The sequence below is a fragment of the Lissotriton helveticus genome, chromosome 11 (assembly GCF_964261635.1).
Source record: "Lissotriton helveticus chromosome 11, aLisHel1.1, whole genome shotgun sequence".
Classification (NCBI taxonomy): Eukaryota; Metazoa; Chordata; class Amphibia; order Caudata; family Salamandridae; genus Lissotriton; species Lissotriton helveticus.
Genome location: NC_136072.1, coordinates 1,094,248,581 through 1,094,271,605, shown reverse-complemented (window position 1 = coordinate 1,094,271,605; position 23,025 = coordinate 1,094,248,581). Strand labels below are relative to the sequence as shown.

The window sequence follows — 23,025 nt, the reverse complement described above, 5'->3', positions numbered from 1 at the left end:
TTCCACTTCCAACGATGAGACACAATAGAGGACACCTTAGCTGAATCTCATTCGGGCTACGATTCCTGAACGGCCGCCATAACCTTGATAGACTGAGGGCCTACATGCAAGCTGGCACCCAAACGTGGGGCTGTGTTGGATGACACCTTCTTATCACTGTTGCTATTTAATATGCTAACTGCTTTTCAGAGAGACCATCGGATGGAAAGCGATTACTTTCCTCAAAAGACAGTATTACAGCTTCAAGGTTACAGGATAAACTGGCACATGCAGTTAGTAAAAGGCCTCCCCTCTCTAAGACTAAACCGCTCCTACTGGTCCTTTAATGCCGAAAAGCATCTGGTGGCATGGACAGACAGCTACAGTGATGAATGTACTAATCATTTAAACACCATCACGGGTGACAATCAATCCTTTAGCTCTTCAACCTGGGATCGTGAATTACACTCTGAGCTAAACAAAACAAGTGGCAAACAATGTGACCAATCAGGTGCTCCTGCTAATGGGCAGATTATGGCACACAGCTAGTCCATACATTGAAAAACAAAAGCTCCCAAAGTTAGCTGGATCAATTAGCGATGGATCCCAGGGTGTAGAACAATGCAGGGCCAAACTTCGCCAACTAAGGACCCAATACAAGAAGCTAGTTTTGGAAGCTAAGCAGGCGGCACATGAACAAACCTGGATAATTTTCTTTAAAGCAGCAACATTTGCTAATAGTTGTCTTTTATTGGAAGTGGATAAATCAGATCACAGTGCCGTCAAATCCACTGAGGCACAAATAATTAGATAGCACAAAATGGGAAACTTATATTGCTGGCCTGTATAGCACTACCATCAACGCCTTAAATGTGCCTTCAGCATGGCCCTAGCAAGCAGCATCACGGCTAAACTTGATAAAATAAGGCGAGCGATTCCCATGTCACAGTCCCGTCAGAATTAGGCATGCAGCCATTCAAAACATCATTATTAAAGGAAGAAGCAATGTTGCCCGGGACCACAGCAATATTCAAAACAACCCCTCAATTCTGGAGCAAAGGAATAAGAAGTGTTTATGAGAACGTCCTGCTAACTGGTCTGGTCCCCTCGTCCTGGCAGGGCTCATACACTGTCCCAATTCATAACAAGCATTTGCAATGCAATAGGTCTAGCATTTGCTAGAGTTTGAGCTATTGGCATTGTAAATTACAATGTTTTTTATTTATGTGTGTGTTTTGAAAACAAATAAATAAAAGGCATTGTCATTACAATGCCAATAGATTAAATTCTGGCAAATGTGAGACCTATTGCATTGCAAATGCTTGTTTACTAAGGCACCTTCACAATCACCCTGGGAAGGGGGGAAAGGCAGAAACATAAACACAAGTTCATATTATGATGTGCATTAAGTCAAAAGATAGAATGTAGCTACTACCGATGAGATGGAGGCACTTTTCAGCTTGAAAAGCAGTGCTAAATGCAGCACAGTGTCTTCTACATATTTGTTGGTTTGTGCATTGAGTGAAATCAGGTGTGATCGTGTGCAGTACGAGATGCCCCCTCACATCCTTCCTCCAGCCTCCTCACGACATAATACAATGAAACCCACCAAGCATGTCAGACCTGGGAAATAAATGTTTTCTCTATTGTCTCTAGCACAGGCGCATAGAAGGACGCTCATTAATCATCTCTAAGCCAGGTTTAATCATTGTCCAATTAAGCATCCATTTCATTCAGAAATGTACTTTGTCTTTCCTTAAACATTGTTTGTATTCAGATCCGCAGAATCCATTGTAATTAGTACAGTGCTTTTTCTTCCCCAATGTACTTCGTCGGGAGCAATTTGTTTCTATTTAAATATTTGAAATTATTTTAATAGCCAAGCAGAAACCCTCCCTACCACCCCTGATGGATATGTAATCATCGGGGATTAAGTTACCCAAATTCACAGATGTTCGTCACAAGTGGATAGTGTGTGGTAGGTGTCGTATAGGAGGTCCTCCAGCTTCAAATACTAAATTAAGCAATAGCAGGCAGGTGGGCTCTGCTGAACTTTTGGGGTCTGAAAGCAGCGAGCCGCCACAATAGGGCACTCTTTGGCCAATAACTTAACACAACTAAATTCACAACCTCAATCCACGTTGTGCTCTGCACCCCAAACTGTAGAGACTCACTGCATTATGCTAGCCAAGACCCAGTCTCATTAAAGAACCACCGCCTGGTTCAGTTGATAAGTTACATGCGGTTTCATCTGATTTCAATATCCACTGGTTTTTGGAACTCTACTCTACTAAACTGGCCCAGCCAAACTACCACTATCGCGGGACTGGTTATTTATTGCATATTTATCTTGTGTGACGTGCTTGTGGTGGGCGCGGTATAGACGGGTAGAATGATTTTATTGCGGATTCGGAAGCGAGGGGGTAACTTTATTGGCATTATTATATAGCGCGAACACGGCCTAAAGGAATCGTAGCGCTTTAAATGAGCACTAGTCACATTACACAAGTTTGGATTCATTTATTATTTAACACGGGTAAAATAAGTGATGTGCCCATAATCACGAGATGTTGAGCCATGCCAGGACTCAAACCTGGTTCTCCAGTTCTAAAGTTGCATTAACTCCTTTAGTGCGATTCGCACAGTTAAGCCCCTCCGCCCTTGATTTTAACTTAGTTACTCGCGACCCTGGTGTATATAGAGTGGTGCGGGTAGTCATACAGCTGGCACACGCACTGGCGTAGCCCCGCATCCCAGGAGATTTCAAGTGCAAGCCAACAGCATTATATATCTCATTGCTGAGTGGGCGGCAGTATGCAATGGGGGTGGGGAGGAGATGTGGGGGTTTCAGTGAGGTGCACCAAGAACCCTCGATGAGGCATCTCTGAGCCACGCATGTTGTATTGATAGCAGCGCTCAATACAATTTAGCGCCTAGACGGAATTTTGATTACAGAGCAAGTGAAGAGGGTGTGTTTTAGGACGCTCCTCTGTGAATTAAACCTCCTATTGGCATGTCTAGGTTAAAAAGAAAGAGTGCGGTGTCCTAACATGCTCAGCGCTTGTTGCTGCCTTCAAGTCTAGGCGCTCGCCCTTTGGTCAGCTATCGTAAAACGGGTCTGCTCAGGAATACACAATTTGTTTGTGTGAGGAGAGCGGTGGCATTATCCGGACTCCGGATTTCGAGACACTAGCACTAGTCTAGCTGAAAACAATCTGTCCCCACGCCATTGCGCAAATAAACAATAAAATAGGAAAGTGAAAGCACGCCATGCGCGTTGTGCCTCCCTGCAAGGGGAAAAACACATTACGACAGCTGTCTTGCAAACGATCCAATCCGGGTGGGCGAGGCCTAAAAAAAGACAGGGCGGTCACCAAAATGCCTCAATTTAAATCGGAGGCCTGCGTTTACCATAAAGGATGACGTGCGCCAATTAAAACCATGGGCGGAGCTTCGACCCCACTTCCGAAAGCAACCCAATGACAATAGATCTCGCAGATCGAGCAGCGCATGCGCTGTGATGCTAGGCGAGACCGAAAAAGGGGAATAGGGACGACCCAGCGAATTATCAATTGATAGCCCTGCTTGATGTGAATGCTACTTTTTTTGCTTCATAAGTCCTTCAAGACCCATCTTGCAGACAAATATTATCCCATGGTTTCAGATTGGGTTCCGTAAAAAATACCAGGACCACCGACAATTTCATTACACTAGCTCACTTAATCCATTCAACCTTGGTCAATGAACGAGCCTTGCACGCATGCTTTATAGACTACCAAAAAAATATTTGATAGCATCAACAGGTTCAGGCTATGGCAGAAATTAAGTGCCTGGAGCCTCACCGACAAAAGCACATAATGCCATCAATGCCCTCTATTCAAATAATTGGGTGCAAGTCAAACTCAGCGAGGATGGCACTTTATCGAATAGAGTACATGTCAACAAAGGGCTAAAGCAGGGCTGCATCCTAACGCCAACTCTTTTCAACATATTTACAGCCGACATTGAACGGGCCCTGATAAAATCATGCAGTGGCGGTCGGTGACCCTCAAATGAGGAGAGGCGTCGAGCCAGCGCTAAACCAAGTGGCAGGCACTGTGATAAATCACAATGCCGTTAGCCTCACATTCCAAAGTTCTCAATTACGGCTCGATAACTGATTTTTTAAGGGGCTGTGCCTGGAATTAAGGCTGAAGGCAATGTGAGTTTCTCGCAGTGCCTTTCATTGGCCAAAATAGAATTTAAAACCGTCCTTACCAATGCTGTTGTGATTCCTTGTCACCTCAAATCCTCCTGGAGCCTCAGCCAACCCTCTCCAAATCCCAACGCTGCTCCCATTCTCCAGATGAACATCATGAGAACAGTGTCATGATTGGATGGCTTGGATGCCCCGACGCTCCAGCAGGCACAGGCAGCTTGTGCCTGCTCTCCACCCCAGCTGGTGGCATGAGCACACCTCTCCAGCCGCCAGTCAGCAGCAGCCCCACCCCCAAACACTGCTTGGGCTGGGAGCAGTGAGAAAAAAATAGTAATTTATTTTATTACCATTTTATTTTCCATTTTTGCTGCACTGGAAGTAGGGATCGGCGCTCCTCTTCCCTAATTTGGGGGGAGGGGCGCCGCTGCCTCCAGGATTTAACAGGCTTTTATATATTAGGCAATATGCTGACGATACAGTATTGTTGGATTTGTATGCCATTGGGCTGCGAGCCGCACGTAATACTCTGGCTGTTTACTGTGACACAAATGGGCTAGAAATGAACCCAAAAAAACTAAAATTGTTACTTTTACAAGGACATGCAAGCAGCATCTCTGGTTGTGGCAATTTGGAGATCATACCATTGATAAAGCTAACTCCTATAAATTTTTCAGGCCTCAGGTGTCTCAAGTCTTCACATGTAAACTCTGCAACAATGGGTGGCAGGGATAATGGTAGGTTTAAGTAGAGCTACAACCACCCTTAAAGCCCCCCACGTCCCCCATTGTTGCTACTGCAGCAAGTTATAAAAACTATGTTGTTGCCCTTTTTGGTATATGGATTAGAAGCTTTCCTGATAAATTTGAGTGGTGGTTAAATCAGCAGCAATCAAGGCTTTTCCATCAAATATTTCGGTTCTCTTACTCCACTGAAGAATCTCAGATTCCACTAGAATTTGGCCTTATAGACAAAATACTGCCACAGAAGACCAATTTATTGAAACTATGGTTCAAATTAAAGGAAGCTTTACATTTTTTATGGGCCAAGAATTGTGAACCCTGTCCTCATCATCTTTGCACACTGTTATTTAGAAGACCTGATCGATCTACAAATGACCTTCCCATGGGCTTCGAACATTTCAAATGACTCATTCAAATGTCTTCTACAGAGGGCTGTCAAAAGCCAGTCAGCAAAAAAGGTATTCTTAAATTCCAAGTTAAGTCTCACAACCAGTTTGTAGCAGCAACTTAAAGTAAGCTGAACCCTCAACTCAACCTGACACTTCCCTTGTCAAAACCCTAAAGACGGGCCTAAGCAACGTGGGTGAAGTAGCCCAAAGATGGAAATTCACCCGAGCAGACGTTGCTTGCCGCTTTTGCCTTTACCCAAAGGAATCACTGGCCCAGGTTCTGTCCACTTGTCCCGGCTTTGAGTGGGAAAGGCAAGTCCAGCTCAAGTCATTATTTCCAGAACTGAATATTCACCTATGTCAGGAGGCAACAGAACAATGTTTTCAAGATAGGGACTGCAGACTCACTGCGCGATTTGTGAAGTTCATGGAAAGAGTGGCAGCAAGAACCGCCTCACTGGCGATCCCCTAAGGTGCAGTAGTAGTACATTTATCACATTTTTCAGCACATTTCTGGCATATGCACTTTTGGATCTCGAAACCTTTCATCCATTAAAGATTTGTCATTTGCTTTTTATGGTGCTATATGGAAAGCACAGGTTTTATAAATCATTTAAATGATTTTAATTACCTAGACAATAAAGATATGTATTTATTATTATTACAAATTTACCGATTATTGAAAGGGAGTACAAAGGGCTGTCTGTCCTTGCATTTACTTAAGGGCAGAGCTCTGAGAACATATCAGCACCAAATAAGGAAATAAAATGTCAGCCGTCCAGAAACAGGAGCAATAGACCATTTGCCCACTTGCTACTGACAGGAGAGCATTCCCTTCAACAGCTTAGTCACCCTGCCTCCGTGGCTGAAGACCCAGAGACACTCAGTTGTGCAAACCTTAAGGAAACCTATGTGAGAAGGGGGACCTGGGATAACTAGACCGAGACATATATATATAAGTTGAAAAGGGAAACTTAAAACACTTACTCTAGGTTTAGAACGGTCACCAACCCTGCAGGCCGGCATTAGAATCGACATCAACACTCTTAGAAATGCAATGAGCTTGCTTCACGTTCCATACCCTATAACACACTATACTACCACCTAGGAAAGGATAGTTGCACACTCTATAGCACTAAATGCACCAAGACCCCAAGCAGATGGATTAAATGACACAGGTTAAGAGCATGATTAGATGACCCACACCCTGAAATGGTGTTGGCTGTAAGTCCACATTTATCTATCCCCTTTCATAGATAACAACAGGGTAATACAATCTGTATTATTCCATGGATGACCCTCCATGTTCAAACCAACAACCGCAGACACATATGCCTTTATCCATCTGATATACACATCTCTACACAGGATGTAATTTGACCCATCCCTATCTTCACCCACCTGCAAATTAATCTGTATCCCTCTAACTCTAAAGCACATCTCTTAACATGTATCGACCTGACAGGTGTCAATCTGACACACATCTCTAACCCTGGATCTCCACAACAAATATCACTATTTCTGTCACACAAACGTCTTTACTTATACCTGTACACACTGACCTCATTCTCACTCAATATAAATCTCTAACCCACACCCACCAGTCTCAACCCATGACACATCAGCACTTCCATTGCAACGAGAACCATCTCTACCTTGTTTGCAGGCAACACACATTTTTTACTCTATCTACATGCAACACACATTTCCACCCCATCTCCACAACACACACCCCTTCCCAAACTCCCTTTCCCCACCCAACAAACAAGCCTTTCCCATCAATAAGTGATTAGCATTGCCACTTGACACATCGCTACCCCACTAATGATGTGGCACAACCCAATAGTCCAGCCCAGACAGTCCCTTGTCTTAGCAACGTACACGCTTTTTCCTATATCCACCCAGCACATACACATACACGCATCCATCTCTTTGTGACATTCATCGCTGTTCCTGTGGTAAACTAACTAACCACCAATTTGATGTAACATTCTAGCATCAATTAAAACAACATGTACACATAACACACGGTACAGCCTTTGTTCTTAATCCATCCACTTGTACAGATTATTGTGATAATGCTTATGCTGAAAACCTTTCCATGCCCAAGTTCCATCCCTTTCGTATTAAAGAGGGCGCCTGTGGTGGTCTGTTCGGGTTCCTGTTCCTATTAAAGTAGCTTAACCAGTACTCACTTCTGGCTGGCCTCCATCTCCAAAAGTGCAGAAAGAGCGGATGTTCCCTTCTTCCCAGCTGGAGGTCCCGCTGGCTCCGGGGGATATGTGGGGATTGACCCTGGCAGCTGCAAACCTTTCAAAGCAGCCCCTTTCTAAAGAAATACACCAGAGATGAATTAGACAAGAGTTCTAATCGTCTCCATGCTGAACATAAGAAAGTGTTTTCTGCTCTAGGACACTGCTGGTGCAGTGGTTAATCATATCCACTTCTCTCGTAACTAACAAATTGAAAGCCAACTACTCTAGTACTATGTTAGTTATGTTTCATAACTCATCCTTCTGATGAAAACTCATTTACCCATATGCTTTTTTTTCTTGCCTGTCATTTCTGCACAGTGCTATGCTCATCATCCTTTGATATTACCTCTCTTCACCTTTCCTGTTCATTTCGCCTATCATCTTACTTCCCTCTTGTTTTACTCCACAATTGTTTGTCACCTGCTTCAATGCCCTCAATAGCACTCCCTGTTCTAGCTCTCCAGTGTTTCTAACCCCACCGGCCATTACATGTGCTATTGTTTTCACCTCAGTACCCAAACCCTCCTCTCAGCTCATCTTATTCCCATACTGTGAATTTGCCCTTTAAACTTTCTTTATCCCTTGATCCATTCAATTATGTTCCCTATGTCTCCCCACTTTCTCCCCTTTATCTCTTATGTCTTTTCTATTTCCCCCCTCCTGTCTTTTGTGATTCGTTGAAGAACTCTCACCCGAATCATCCGGTCCGAGCGGTGACGCCGCCGGATTCGGTTCAAGCCCTCCACAAACCGAATGAAGCCGTCCAGCAGCTGCCATTCCTCCTCGTCTGAGCGTGGCTTGTCCCCGTATATGTCACAGTGAGCCTCTCCCTCCATAATGCGCTTAGTAGCACTGACACATGCCGGGAGCAGCAAGAAGCGTGTCCTCCAGAACTTGAGAGATTCGATTAGGCTGTGGATGAGGAGAGACAACAGTAGCCCATAACTTTGGTATATTTGTTTATTTTAAGGAACAGTGGTCCCTAGTTTTTAGAATCAAACAACAATAGACATACACCGAATATCATGAATGTCCTTTGTCCAGCCGGACAGAATTTTATATTTTCCAAAAATCGTTTAAAAAGGAATAAGTCAGTAAATCAGTGTAAATACCAAGTGGGCAGTGGTATATTTGTGGCATATCAGAATAACCTAAGCACAGGCAAATTGACTGAAAGTTAAAAGCATACTCCTGCAGAAGTACATAAAGGCTTGAGGAGCTATATGAAAAAGATCTGGCAAGAGACTTTAACTAAAGCTTGTGTCTGCTTCCCTTAAAAATACCTACTGCAGAGCAGGTTTCCAGCGTTGAAGATGCAAACCTCAAAGAATAACCCTCCTGCCCATCAAACATCCAGCGCTCTATGAAAAGGTCCACAACTGCAGAGCCATGATGCACGTCGAAAGGGACATGTAGTATGAGGGCATCCTAGCAGAACTCAATGCATCTGTGACAAATGCTGGAGCTACAGAATGCCCTAGAGAACAGTGGTGATGCAAAAAGTAAACACAATGTATTGTCTGTGCTAACTGAAATCAAACACATCACAAAATACTAGGGCAGACAGACAATCTGATGAATCTAGTCCAAGGGTAATTTAGCTATCTCACCCAGTCCTGTGAAAACGGGATAGGGCACGATAAAACAGCAAAATAAGGCAAATGCAACCACCAACCAAAGAATGGCTTACATATTAACTAAAAAGCAATGTGTGCTCCTTTGAAGTGGTTCTTGTAATGACTTTTTAAAACTGTGATTTGCTTTTATGTTTTTCATCATCAGTCTTTCAAGTGAGATGGAGGCATTTCCCATTGGGCCAATGGGAAATGCCTCCATCTCACTTGAAAGAATCAGATGAGAGAGAATAGAATCACAAAAAGAAAGAAGCGCTTGCTAATTGAAGAGCACACCATGAAGACGAAAGCCCACACATGAAACCATCAAAGCTCGAAAAAGTCAGAGTGAGCTTAAGTTAACAAGATAGACTCACCGCGGTACGCAGTGATCAAGGCTTCCAGAGCCGGCAAAACAAATGATAAATAGGCAAAGAAGTCCTTAACTAAATAACCTTGGCTCGAAGAAAAGATAAAGAAAACGGAACAGAGAAAATACACACTATTGTCCAGAAACCCACAGTGCTGCTAAAAACCAAGAGCACTGATGAGAGTCAGTATATTTAATATCAGAGACTCGAAACGCGTTGGCTTTATCATGATTTGCGATACGAACATGGAGGAATTATGAATTCATTTTTGATCTATATATAGAGGATAAGTCCCACGTATATGACACCAAAGTTTTCGCTGTGTTTTCCCACTTTTCCTTAATTGAAATGTTGAAATGTATAACATTTGTAGAATATTTATGAAATAATATCTATATATGAAATAGGATCTCGTTTTAGATGTTCAAGATAACACAAGACTTCTAAGATAGTAGGATGATTTGTTTATGACTTTTTTCATTAATCATTCTTCATATTTATGTTAGTCTATATTGTGTATTTAAAAACACAATGTTGTTGTTCAATGTTTTGTTAATCACATATACATAAGCTTTTTCTGTATATAGACTTTATTATCTCTTCATGTTTTGAATATGCAACAAAAAAATGTAAAAAGAAGTTGAAGAAAAGGTATAAATAAAGTACCAGATCAAATAAACTAAAAAAGTTTGGTCTAGCACTAATTTAAAGACGTACAAAAAATACAGGTTCTTGCCTTCTCCCCTGCTTCTAAGTTACAAAGAAGCATGTTAGAGGTAATGGGTATCCTATTTGTGGGCTAAATTCTTAATATATATGGAGCAAAAGTTTAGTCTATTAAATAAAACACGTTTTTTATACAGTAGAAATGATGAACTCACATATTTGAATGTGCTCTCATATGTGATAATGAAGAAAAAGGTGACTCCGTTAAATACAATATTTGCCTAGTGTAGGAAGGTAGGATCCTTCTGCATGGTTACCCCCACTTTTTGCCAGGTGCTATGCTAGTTTTTGACTAGTCTGACTAGGATACTGCTAATCAGGACCCCAGTCTATCTGCTTTCTCCCTAAACTGTTATGTTAATACCTAGGTACAATCCCAGATTGGATACTGGGGTACACTTAGCAGTTCCCAGTATATGGTACCCATGGACCCAGGGCACAGGTACCCCAGAGGTCTCCCATGGGCTGAAGCATGCATTATGCCACCCATGGGAGACCATGCAAAATAGACTTACAGGCCTGCCATTGCAGACTGTGTAGGTTGGTGCTTGCACCACTTACTAAAGATGTAGGTTTCCTCTATCTAAGGGTCACTGCACTTAAAACCTAGTCATCCCTCTAACAGGCCTTTGCAATCCTGAAGACAGGGTGCTTGATTCTAAGTGAGAGGGTGCCCCTGCATGGGCAGGACACCTCTGCAGCCTACAGAGTCCATTCTCCTAGGTTGTCAGTGAAGCAGCCATATACTATATAGAGGGGTACTGCATGATTACGTGATGACCATCTCGAAAACTGCTGCAACGAATTCTATCATGTTTGGTATCAAACATGTTCGAATCAACCGGTAACAGATGGACACTGTCTGAGATGTATCTGCTGAATTTTTTTGATGTTTTATTAAAAAAACAATTAAACATTTTTTTTTTTTTAAACCTGTTCGAATCATACCGCACACCATAAACGGTGTTGGAAGTATGATTCCAAGCCCTGGAAGAGCCCTCCGTTAGGCTCTTAGTGTTCCCAGTGCCATCCTTCTAGACCCGGACAGCACAAAATGGTTGCTGCCGACCAGAGACACATTTCTGCCCTCCTGCTGCTGAGCCAAGCTTGAACCGAGGAAGGTGGAACAATAGGCATCCTGTCACAGGGAGTTGTGACCACCTCCCAGACAGGATTTAGTGTATTGGGACCGGGTGGGTGCGCTTGCCAGCGCCAGAAAGTCTGCATGAGGGGCACACTTGGTATCCCCATGCATAGTCCAGTTCAAACCAGTTTTGGGAGCTGTTGGCTCCCACTCTGGCACAAAACTGGACAAAGGACATGGGAGTAACCTCCCCCCTGTCCAGACCCTCCCCTGGGAGGGTCCCCTGAATCTTCCCAAAACTTTCCGTAGGGTACTTAAGGGTTTACCTGGTTGTAGGTCCCTAGAATCATTGTGGGATAAGATTCAGATCAGACACCACTTATACTGTCTGGGCACTCAGGAATTCGCTAGACTGCGTTTGGGCCTGACTTCATCTCCCTTCCAGTCTGCTGCATCGTCTGTGCCTGTACATCATTCAGTAACCTCCCAAGGCCTGTGAAGCAGTAAAGACACTTGAAGAAATCTCCCTTGGAGTGAAGGAGTCACTCCCCTGCATTCGCAGGCCTCCGGACTCTGTGGGCTCTGCAACACAGGTGGTGGTTTTTCACAGCTCAGGAGTCCTGCCCTGCCCTCTCACCAAGTTTGAGGCCAGTATCCCTTGTTGGGTTTGCAATAACCGAACCCCTGTGCAAGGCGTCCAACTTGCAGTTGCAAAGGCTTGTTGGCTTCCTTCCAAGGAGATTTTCGTGCTCCAAGTAGACCCAACCTCGAGCACCTCCAGTGACCACAATCTTCAGCCACACCACATTGTGTGCATTGTGGCTGCATCTTTTGGTGAACTGCTTGTTCTCCTCTCGCGACTCTACGGCCTCTGGCCTGTGGGTCCACTTGAGGGTCACACTTGTTTTTTTTGGGTTCCTCTGATTGCTCGGGCTTTCCTTGGCTCCCCTGCTGTTGGAGATCGCCCTGGACCTTGCAGGTCCTGACGTTGCTTCTTCTTTGATTGCTGTGTTGGTTGCATTTTCCATGGACACCGACCCCTCAGCACTTGACAACCTTCATGGGAGAGCTTGTGCAAGGCTCCTGGTCCTCCTCAACATCGCCTGGTCCTCACAGCTGCAGAGTCAAGGTCCAAGTCATTCACCCTGCAACACCCGACCTCGGAGGGCATTCGTCTTCAAGTCTCCTGGTCACCCCTGAGTGATACAGACTCTGTCCCCTCCGCTTGCAGGTACCTCTCATCAAGAATACATCCTTGGTTTCTAGCGGCCATTTCTTCCTTACTTCACAGCGGCACTTTCCTGAAGTCTTCCATTGGGTTCGACAGCGGTTTCCGACACCACTTCACATGTTTGCACCCGGGTTGCCTGATGTAGGTAACATGGGTACTAGAGTATCCATGGGTGGGTGGCTCTCCAAGCTTCTGTCTTCCACTGGGTTTCTTCAGGGTCCACTGGGAAGGGTCCTTAATCTTTAAAAATCCAATTGCGACTTGCACATAGAGTTGTACGGATCACGCAGTTGTGTTTCCTCACTGCACACGCTCTCCGTGGAGTCCCTATCTACTTACCTAGTGTAATATCATTAATTGGTTTTACTTATGCTTTTTTCCATTATTTGTTTCCCTAAATTCTGTTTTAGAATCTTTCTATCGTGTTTGTCAACTCAACTGTTTTCACGGTGATAAACACACCTCGCGTTTAATTATAAACAAACCTTGGGAACGTCAAGCTGCATGGGGATCTACACGGTGATGAACACACCTTTATTTGTGTTTGCACGGTGATGAACACACCTTTTGAGTTTTGATTTCTCAACTGTAACTATTTACACTGTGACAAGCACAGATCATTTATTTTTTCATTAATTCTGTTCATTTACAAACAAGCTGTGTCAACGTCAATCTACGTGGTGATTTGCACTGTGATAAGAACACCTTTGTTTGTGTTTGTCTTCCCTCTTCACATTTAATTTACATTTATTCATTTACAGATCATCCTTTCATTTGAATTCTAGATTCCAAATATTTGAAATCTCTTAAAATGCAGAATATCACCTCAGCCCCATTTTTTTCTGTCAGATCCGGGAGACCCTCCTATTCGTTGGTCTAAATCAAAAAAATGTCTTCCTTAATTATGCAAGAGTCTGCAGTACTTCGTTAAGTGCAGAAAGGAAGTCCGCCCTTCTCATGCATTGCTTGGGCTCAGAGAGTCAGGACGTTTTTGAACATCTGCCTGAACTAGATGATGAAGAATCCAATGGTCTTAATGAATTTGAGGTTTGTCTCAAAAAGTTAGACAAACATTATCTTCCAAAAATAAGTACGGTATTAGAAAGATACCATTTTGGAAGAAGAATGCAACTTCCACAAGAATCTGTTGAAGTATATATTACCCACTTACGGAAATTGGCTGCTACGTGCAAATTTAGCAACACTCTTGAGGAACGTATCCGCGGCCAGTTTATGCTAGGTTGCAATATAGACAAGATAAAAGATGAATTATGGCAGAAAGACGATCCTAAATTAGATGAGATTGTCTCGATTGCCAAACGTCTTGAAAACTCTCTTGCATGTGTAGAAGTAATTAAAAAAGAATCAAATACCAGTGCTATTAGCTCTGAAAAGGTACAAAGTGGGTCTTAACCTAGTATCTCAAAAAGTAAAGATTCCTTTATGGTACAAGCTAAATCCAAAGATTCCACTAATGTGAATTCAAAAAAAGGTTCTTTTATTAAGTGCTTTCGTTATGATACTGTTGGCCATTTGGCAAATGATAAGTCTTGTCCTGCCTTGTCTGCTAAATGTAAAACATGTGGTAAAATAGGTCATTATACAAAGGCATGTAGGACAAAGATTTATAAAAAAAACAAACGTGTGAAAGAGGTGTTCATTTAGAACACTTCAGATTCTGAATCCGATGATCTTCACTGTGATGAGGTTTTAGTTCAATCTGTGGACTCTACCAACAAAGTATCGAAAAATCCAATAGATGGTGTGCAGGTGAATGGTTGTACCGTTAATATGCTATTTGACTCTGGTGCTAGGATTACCTTAATTCCTAAAACATTCTATGATTCTAACTTGTATAACAAAGTAAAAATGTTCAAGCCTGACATTAAACCCCTAGCATATGGAGGACAACCTATAAATCCTTTTGGTTACTATACGGGTGAGATTGAATATAAGGGAAGGATCACTGCTGGGAAAATTTACATATCTCGTAGGGGAGATTGTATCATCAGCTGGTTCCATCAAGCTGATCTAGGCGTGATGTTAGTTCCTGGTGCTGATCCTTGTATAGTTTTGAGAAAACTCACTGTCCCTTCGACCAACCTGGTGGTAGACAAAGTCACATGTAAGGATAGTCACACTTAGGATGTGTTTGGCGTCACTCAGGTTCATGATTTGAAATCACAATTCAATGAGGTCTTCAGAGAGAGATTAGGGTGTCTTTCTGACTATACCCATAAGATCATTCTCAAGCCTGATGCTGTGCCAATCTCATGCAAGGTACGAAGTGTACCTTTGACATTAAGGGAACCCATGCAGAATGAATTAGAGATGCTTAAGAGTGAAGGGATCATAGTAGAAACAGAGGCAAGTGATTGGTTGGCTCTGGTGGTTTTGGCTCGCAAGGCTTCTGGCGATATTAGGTTATGTGTTGACCTTTGCAGTCTCAATCGTGCTGTTGTTGCTGACAAATACCAACTTCCTAATATCTCAGAGATGTTGGCTCAACTTGAGGGTGCAGAGGTTCTCACTACGCTAGATCTGAGGGCAGCATATCATCAGATCAAGATAGATGATGATTCTATGGGTCTAACTTCTTTTATTATGCCCTTTGGGACATATAAATTTACTCGCCTTCCGTTTGGTCTCAACTCGGCTGCATCCATTTTCCATGTCTTGCAGGGTATACCGGGTGTTAAAATATATCAAGATGACGTTTTGGTACATGGTCAGTCACAAAAAGAGCATGATGATAGGTTGAGGGAAGTATTGTTGAGGTTCAAATCTTGTGGTTTAACACTTAGAGAAAACAAATGTAAGTTCAACATGAGTGAATTGGACTATTTGGGGCATAAATTAACCAAAGGTGGTGTGAGGTCAAAAGATAATTTAGTTGGAACTATCGCCAATCTTTCTGAACCACAAAATAGAGATGAGTTAGTCAGTTTTCTTGGGATGGCGGAATACTATAATAAATTTGTTCCCCAGTTTGCTTCAAGAACTCATGCTTTGAGAACACTTTTAAAGAAAGGGACGAAATTTGTGTAGTATGTCAATTGTAGGGATGAATTTGTTGATGTCAAAAATGCACTGAAAAATGCTCCTTCCTTTCACAGTTTTGACACTTCTGCCAAATCAATCTTAATTACAGATGCTAGCTTTAAAAGGGCTAGGTGCCGTCCTCAAACAGGTTAAAGATGGTAAAGTAACGGCAATCATGTTTCTTTCAAGAGCTCTCGTAGGTCCAGAAAATGCGTATTCGGTTATAGAAAAAGAAACCTTGTGCATTTTTTGGGCCATCAGGAAGTTAAAAAGGTTTTTATGGGGAAACTCTTTTGTGGTTCGATCTGACCACAAGCCCTAAAAAAGACCTTTTTACTAAAAAAAATCTTGATGCGGTCTCATCAAGGATTTGCAGATGGATCATTGCTCTTCAGGATTATGATTTTGTAGTGAGTTATATTCCTGGCTTAGAAAACAAAGTATCTGATTCTCTCTCTCGCCTGGTTCAGGTAAATCTAGAAGTAGATTCTGAGAATATCTGTGATTTATTGGATAACGATGAATATAAAGTGTGCGAAATTATCACTGAAGTTGTAAGTGAGGATGAGTGGAAAAACTTTTTAAGTAAAGATGTAGCCCTGGTAAAGGTCTCTGAGTTAGTTACTGAAGGTTGGAAAAGTATGAAAAACCTGGATGAGGACGTTTGTAAATGTTGGAATGTCCGTGATGAATTATCTATCAATTCAGGGCTTTTATGGAGAGGTACAAAACGTATACCTCCTACCTGTGCCAGACAAAAAATCATCCAACAGGCTCATCAAGGACATCTTGGTGTCTCAAAGACTAAAGAAAGAATTCGGATGCACTTTTGGTGGCCAGGCATTGACCTCCAAGTTGAGCGTGGTGTGAGAGATTGTGCACCATGTAATGCATAATTTGAATTAAGTCGCATCCTGGTGTTTATAGCGGGACACAATTGGGTTGTAGCGGAAGGCAGTGTGAGATTTTCTCAGTGGGGCAGTATAGTGTTCAGTGGGGGAGAGGATGTGGCACTATGGCCAGAGCTGTCGAATTTGGAACCGTGGAGCCAGGTTCAGCCTTCATGACCAGTACCCCAGACCACTCTCCTGAGGGAACACATTCCCATGCTAGACCTTAGAAAGCCCCACTAGACCTTAGAATCCCAGGTGTCTTAGCACCAGCAGGTGAACCTTTGCAGTGGCAAGCGTGGGTTAACCTTGAAGGCCTGTCCACCACAATCCATACTGAAGTTCACCTCCAGCCTTGCGGGCAGGCCTACGAAGCAGCACATCCTAGAGCAACAATGATCCAGTCACTGTGACTCTGTCACTGAGGTCACATGAACCTTGAGCAGGTTAGGTAGGTGCGAACAGTGTGACCACACTGGGTACCTATTTCGGGTGGGTGCGTAGTGTTTGCAACTATATTATGGTTTTAAAAAAACTTGCTGCCTCCTTCCTGGCCTCCAGCAACTTTCAGCAACAATAAAAATGTCATCATAACTTCGGCGATTAACGTTCTTCCTAGAGAGAGATCGGAGTTTTGTCTAGTGGAAGGGTTGACTCCTGGAAAGGTGGCACAGCGGGTTGATGTGCCTGCTGCAAAGAACATATACCATGCAGATCACAAAGTGCACATAATGTTAACTAGGTTAGTAGGTTACTGCTTGTGTCAGAGAGATCCTTTTGTTACTTGCAGTTTATAAGTTAAAAGCGTATTTGGGACATTGTGTGATTGGTAATATATTCCACTTTGTGAATGTATTTAAATGCCAATAACTTCTATTAAACCTTAAATAATCAAGTGTATCCATTGGTTGAATTAAATAACACAATAAGCTGTAACTGGTCGGTGAAATGCCAAACAAATACTAAAAATTGGGATGTTTGGCACATTCTGTCCACACCTCTGACTCTGCCCACTGATCCAGTCCTTGGGATATCCCCGCCCTCGGAGTCTCCGCCTACAGTTCCCCTACTTTATTTCCCCCACAACGACCACTGGGTACAATCATGGACATGAAACAGTGCAGCAAGGAGATGTATATCTACTCTGTGTGGTGAGGAAATGTAAACTCTGGAAGTTTAACTCTTCATCACCCTGGGATTAAGCTCTCTTGCACGCATTCCGTCTCTCTCGTTTCCCCTCTCTCTCTCTATCTCTCTCTCCTTCCTTCACTGACTCTCTCCCCCCTCTAATCCTCTCCTCTTTCTCATGTTCTCATCCTTTCTTTATCTCGCACTTTCTCTCTCCATCTCTGCATTCTCTCCTGTGTCTCTTTTTTGCTCTCTGTGGCATTGTCTGTCTAAAGCACACACATTCGTCTTTCTCTGTTTATCTGTTTCCTCCGCCCACCCCGAAACTCTTGCCTTTTCTTCTCTATCAGGTACTGTTTGAACGACGCAAGAAAAATATGATATCTTTATTTAAGGTGTTAAGAAAATAGTAATATTTACATCCAGAAAGTCAGATTAGAAATATTTTTTCCCTTAAGAGCAATAAAAAGTTTTATTTAAATCTATATCCCTAGAAAACATTATAATTTTTAGTATTGAAAAGTCTTTTTTCCTAATGGAAATTAAATGTTAATGTTTCTGAATAAAGCATGTATTTTCAACACGTGTGTAATTTTTAATTCCATTTAGCTTCAGAGTCGTGTGGGTGCAATACAGATTCCATATGCTTTTCTCATCCGTTTCTGGCAGCCTGCTGTAAATCATGTAGACAACTTGTCCCCAAATGAAGCTAATCACCTGGGACACTGACCCTTATTCCTTACAAACTTGCCACAGACAGTCTCAAAGCTCTCCATGCAATGCCCCTTGACCGGTCTTGATGTTCTGCTCGCTCTGTAAATTCGAACAGCTAAACATGTCAAGGCTGACTCAGGAACTACGGGGCATGTGTTTGCCAAGGACAACTGTCTGGCTTCTCAGGGGAGGAGCAGTAACTCATTTGCTTTTTAGGTGATTTGAATCTCCATTTCAATGAACCCTCAGACAAAGTAGCCACTGACCTGCTCCTTGATCTCTCATCTTATGAGATCCACCTTATGAACACAGGAGCCACACACTATAAAGGACACCTCCATGACCCGATACTCTCCAATATCAGGTCACTTCAGACCAGCCCCCCGTCTCCCCTCCCCTGGACAGACCACTTTCTCCTTACTTTCACTTGGCAGGTCGAGCTTAAAACTGTACAAACGCTCAGTAACGCCACTCATGATAGAACGTGGTCGAAACTCTCAGTGGAGAAGTGGATCAGCACCCTTGAACGCTCCCCCCATCCCCTCGCTCTGGACCCCATCGTAGGCGATACTAACTTCAAAAACTGGCTATTTAACTCATTGGACTTAGTCCTACCGAAAAAGCTCAGAATCCTAAGGAAAGGCTTTAAGAAGCTTGAGCGTACCTGGAGAAGAAACTGGGATACTGCTAACAAAGACACCTATCGCGACTCGATAAAAGCGTACAAGGTCGCCTTCAGAAAGGCCAAAATAACATTCTATGATCACAGAATCAAAAACGCCTCCAACTCTACGAGAGAAACCTACAAGATCCTTAAAGAAGTTTTGAAGATCCCTGACCCCCCGTTACCCCAAGACCCTTCAGGATCCAAGTGCAACGAACTAGCCACTTACTTCGATCAGAAAATTAAAAATATTATATCCGCACTACCCCAAACGGAGAGTCCTGCATGTAGCACAAGTTACTACTTGTGTAACGATATATCTGTAAGAGACATTAGTTAGTATTAGATTCCTTACCTTAGAATATCCCCAGGCGTCAGACTGGATCCGGAAAATTTTGCGTAGCAATACCCTTGCGCGTTGGTAGGCGCTGTCTGCGGCTCCGCGTCCGTCGTCGGCGTCGTGGGCGCCGTGATGACGTCGTCGGAGTACCTAGACGCCGCCTCCGCGTGCTGACGTCAGTTCTTAGACACAGCTTTTCCGCGCCAGAAACGCAGAGCTATGCCAAAAACCAACACTGGTGCCAGTGAAACTAGGGCCCTGAAGGGGACAACCCTAACCCTAGGTATTGGTTCGCAGAACGGGGAGGATGGGTGGGTCGGTAAGGAATCTAATACTAACTAATGTCTCTTACAGATATATCGTTACACAAGTAGTAACTTGTGCATCTGAAAGAGACACGTTAGTATTAGATTCCTTACCTTAGAATAGATACCCCAGCAATACCAACCCCGGTGGTGGGTCTGCGAACCAATACTCACACCAGAAAATCCTGGAGGACGGAACGGCCAAAAAAGCCATCCCTCCGGACTTGGCTGCCCAGGCAGTAGTGTCTTGCAAACGTGTGCAGCGATGCCCACGTAGCTGCCTGACAGATGTCTTGTAAGGGCACACCCCTGCCCAGGGCAGTGGTAGTAGCCGTGGCTCGGGTGGAATAAGCCCACAATCCAGCAGGGGGCTCCTTCCTAGCCAAGGAGTAGCATGCCTGGATACACAAGATGATCCACCGGGAGATGGTCCTCTTGTGTACCGCTTTTCCCTTCTTAGCGCCCACGTAACCAACAAAGAGTTGGTCATCCACCCGGAACTGGCGTGTGCGATCCAAATAGAATGAGAGCGCACGTTTTGGGTCCAGACGATGGAGCCGCTCTTCCTCTTTAGAGGGATGCGGTGGCGGAAAGAAGGTTGGCAAAGTGATAGACTGCCCGATGTGAAAGGCCGTGACAACCTTGGGCAGGAAAGAAGGACGAGTCCTCAGAACAACCTTGTCCGGATGGACAGAGAGGAAAGGAGGTTTAGAAGATAGAGCCTGGAGCTCACTCACTCTCCTGGCAGAGGTGATGGCAACCAGGAAAGCAGTCTTCAAAGTCAGAAGGCGAAGAGGACAGTTGTGAAGTGGCTCAAAGGGAGCGCACATCAGGAATGTTAAAACCAGGTTCAAGTCCCACTGAGGCATCACAAACGGAACAGGAGGAAACGTGTGAGTGATGCCCTTAAGAAATCTATTCACAATAGGGGACATGAACAAAGAAGGCTGATCAGGTAGCCTGAGAAAGGCTGAAAGGGCAGAAAGGTAGCCCTTGAGAGTGCCCAGAGCAGAGCCCTGCTGGGCAAGAGAAAGAAGGAAGAGAAGAACCTCAGAAAGAGGGGCTGAAAGAGGATCCACAGCCTTTGCTGTGCACCATGCCACAAATCTGTTCCACCTGCAGGCGTATACCGACTTTGTGGAGGGACGCCTGGCTGCCAGAATGATGTTACAGACTTCAGGAGGCAAGTCAAATGGCCTCAACTGTCGCCGCTCAATCTCCAAGCATGGAGGTGGAGACTGGACAGGTTCGGGTGGAGGACCGTCCCCTGCTGCTGCGACAGAAGGTCCTCCTGAAGAGGCAGACGAACCGGGGGATCGACTGACAGACTGAGTAGCTCTGGATACCAGTACCTTCGAGCCCAGTCCGGAGCCACAAGGATGACTTGGGCCCGGTCGCGCTTGATCTTCTTCAGCACTCTGGGCAGAAGTGGTATAGGCGGAAAGGCGTACAACAGACCGCAACTCCACTCGCGACGAAAAGCGTCTCCGAGCGAGTGCCGCCTTGGAAATTCCAACGCGCAGGACTGATGACATTGCGCGTTCTCTTCGGTGGCGAATAGATCTAACCAAGGCTCTCCCCAACGCTGAAAGAGGCCTTGCGCCACGTCCGAGTTCAGACGCCATTCGTGATCCATCATGCACCGACGGCTGAGCTCGTCCGCCCTGGCGTTCAGAGAACCTGCCAGGTGTTGAGCCACCAGGGTCACGCCCTGGCGTTCCAGCCATTGCCAAAGGCGAAGAGCCTCTTGACAAAGGATCCACGACCCCACACCGCCCTGTTTGTTGCAGTACCACATGGCGGTGGTGTTGTCCGTGAACACCTGCACTACACTCCCCCGGACAGAGGGGAGGAATGCCATCAGTGCCAGACGAATCGCCCTGAGCTCCAACAGGTTGATGTGGAGCCGGGCCTCCGCCGGAGACCAGAGGCCTCTGATGTCCGCCTCTCCCATGTGGCCTCCCCAGCCCTGGAGGGACGCGTCCGTCACAACTACGTGCTCCGGTTGGGGTAGGGAGAGGGATCTGCCGCTGACCCAATCGCGGTCCGTAAGCCACCACTGCAGCTGTCTCGCAGTGCCCTCCGAGATCAGGACGTGGTCGGATAGGTTGCCCTGATGCTGGGCCCACTGAAACTTCAGGTCCCACTGCAGAGCCCGCATCCGCCACCTGGCGTGATGCACCAGTAGGATGCAGGAGGCCATCAGCCCCAAAAGCCGCAGCGTCAACCTGACCGAGACCCGGGATAACGGCTGAAAGATGGGAATCAGAGCCTGAATATCCCAGACCCGCTGTTCGGGTGGATAAACCCGAAACCGCGCCGAGACCAGAACCGCTCCGATGAAGAGGAGCTTCCGAGAGGGACACAGGTGCGACTTCGGCACATTGATGGAAAACCCCAGCTGGTGCAGGAGGTCTGCCGTCGTCTGGAGGTGGCTGACGACTGTCTGGGGCGAGCCCGCCTTCAACAACCAGTCGTCGAGGTAGGGGAAGACTGAAACCCCTAACCGACGCAGATGAGCTGCGACCACCGCCATCACTTTCGTGAACACCCGTGGGGCGCTGGTAAGGCCGAAGGGGAGCACGGTAAACTGAAAGTGCTCGTGGCCCACCATGAACCGCAGGTAGCGCCGGTGGGCAGGCAGGACGGGGATATGAAAATAAGCGTCCTGCAAGTCCAACGCTACCATCCAGTCTCCTGGGTCCAGGGCAGCAAGGACCTGAGCCAGTGTCAGCATCTTGAACTTCTCCTTCCGGAGGAAGCCGTTGACGTTCCGTAGGTCCAAGATAGGGCGTAGGCCCCCTTTGCCCTTCTTGGTTACCAGGAAGTAGTGGGAGTAGCAACCACACCCTACTTCTGGCCCAGGAACGCGCTCGATGGCCCCCTTGGCCAAGAGGGCCGTAACTTCCTCCTGCAGAAGTCGCAAGTGATCCCCCGATACACGGTGGTTCTGCGGTGGCATGGCTGGAGGAGTCGCCTCGAAGGGGAGGGAGTAGCCCCTTCGGACGATTTGCAGCACCCACCTGTCCGAAGTGACGGTGCGCCAGTGGAGGTGGTGATGGCGAACCCTGCCCCCCACTGGCGTCACATGGGCCTGGAAGCACGGACTAGGAGGGTTTCGAGGCGGATGCTGCGGGGGAAGGTGTGGACTGACCTCGCCGTTGCCCCCGACCGCCCGGACGGCGGTTCCCACGGCCGCCACCGCGTTGGGTATTGCCCTGCGGCGCGTGGCTGGCAGCGGGTGTGGGCGCACCCCTTCCGTGGCCACGAAAGGAGTGATAGGCAGCCGGTTGCTGGCGCTAGCCCGAAAGGCCTAAGGACTTGGCCGTAGCCCTGGAGTCCTTAAAACGCTCAAG

At 45.3% G+C, this 23,025-nt stretch overlaps 1 protein-coding gene across 14 annotated transcripts in view; it reads right to left on the bottom strand.

Annotated features, from left to right (window-relative positions):
* The window catches only part of DEPDC5 (DEP domain containing 5, GATOR1 subcomplex subunit), a 578,923-nt gene that overhangs the window by 256,076 nt on the left and 299,822 nt on the right, over window positions 1–23,025 (bottom strand). For all 14 annotated transcript variants that reach the window (XM_078667736.1, XM_078667740.1, XM_078667744.1 and 11 more), the window contains 2 exons: window positions 8,254–8,473; window positions 7,502–7,635 (listed from right to left, as the gene is read on the bottom strand). In XM_078667736.1, the coding sequence (XP_078523862.1) occupies window positions 7,502–7,635; window positions 8,254–8,473 (354 nt within the window). The remainder of the gene's footprint in view (window positions 1–7,501; window positions 7,636–8,253; window positions 8,474–23,025) is intronic.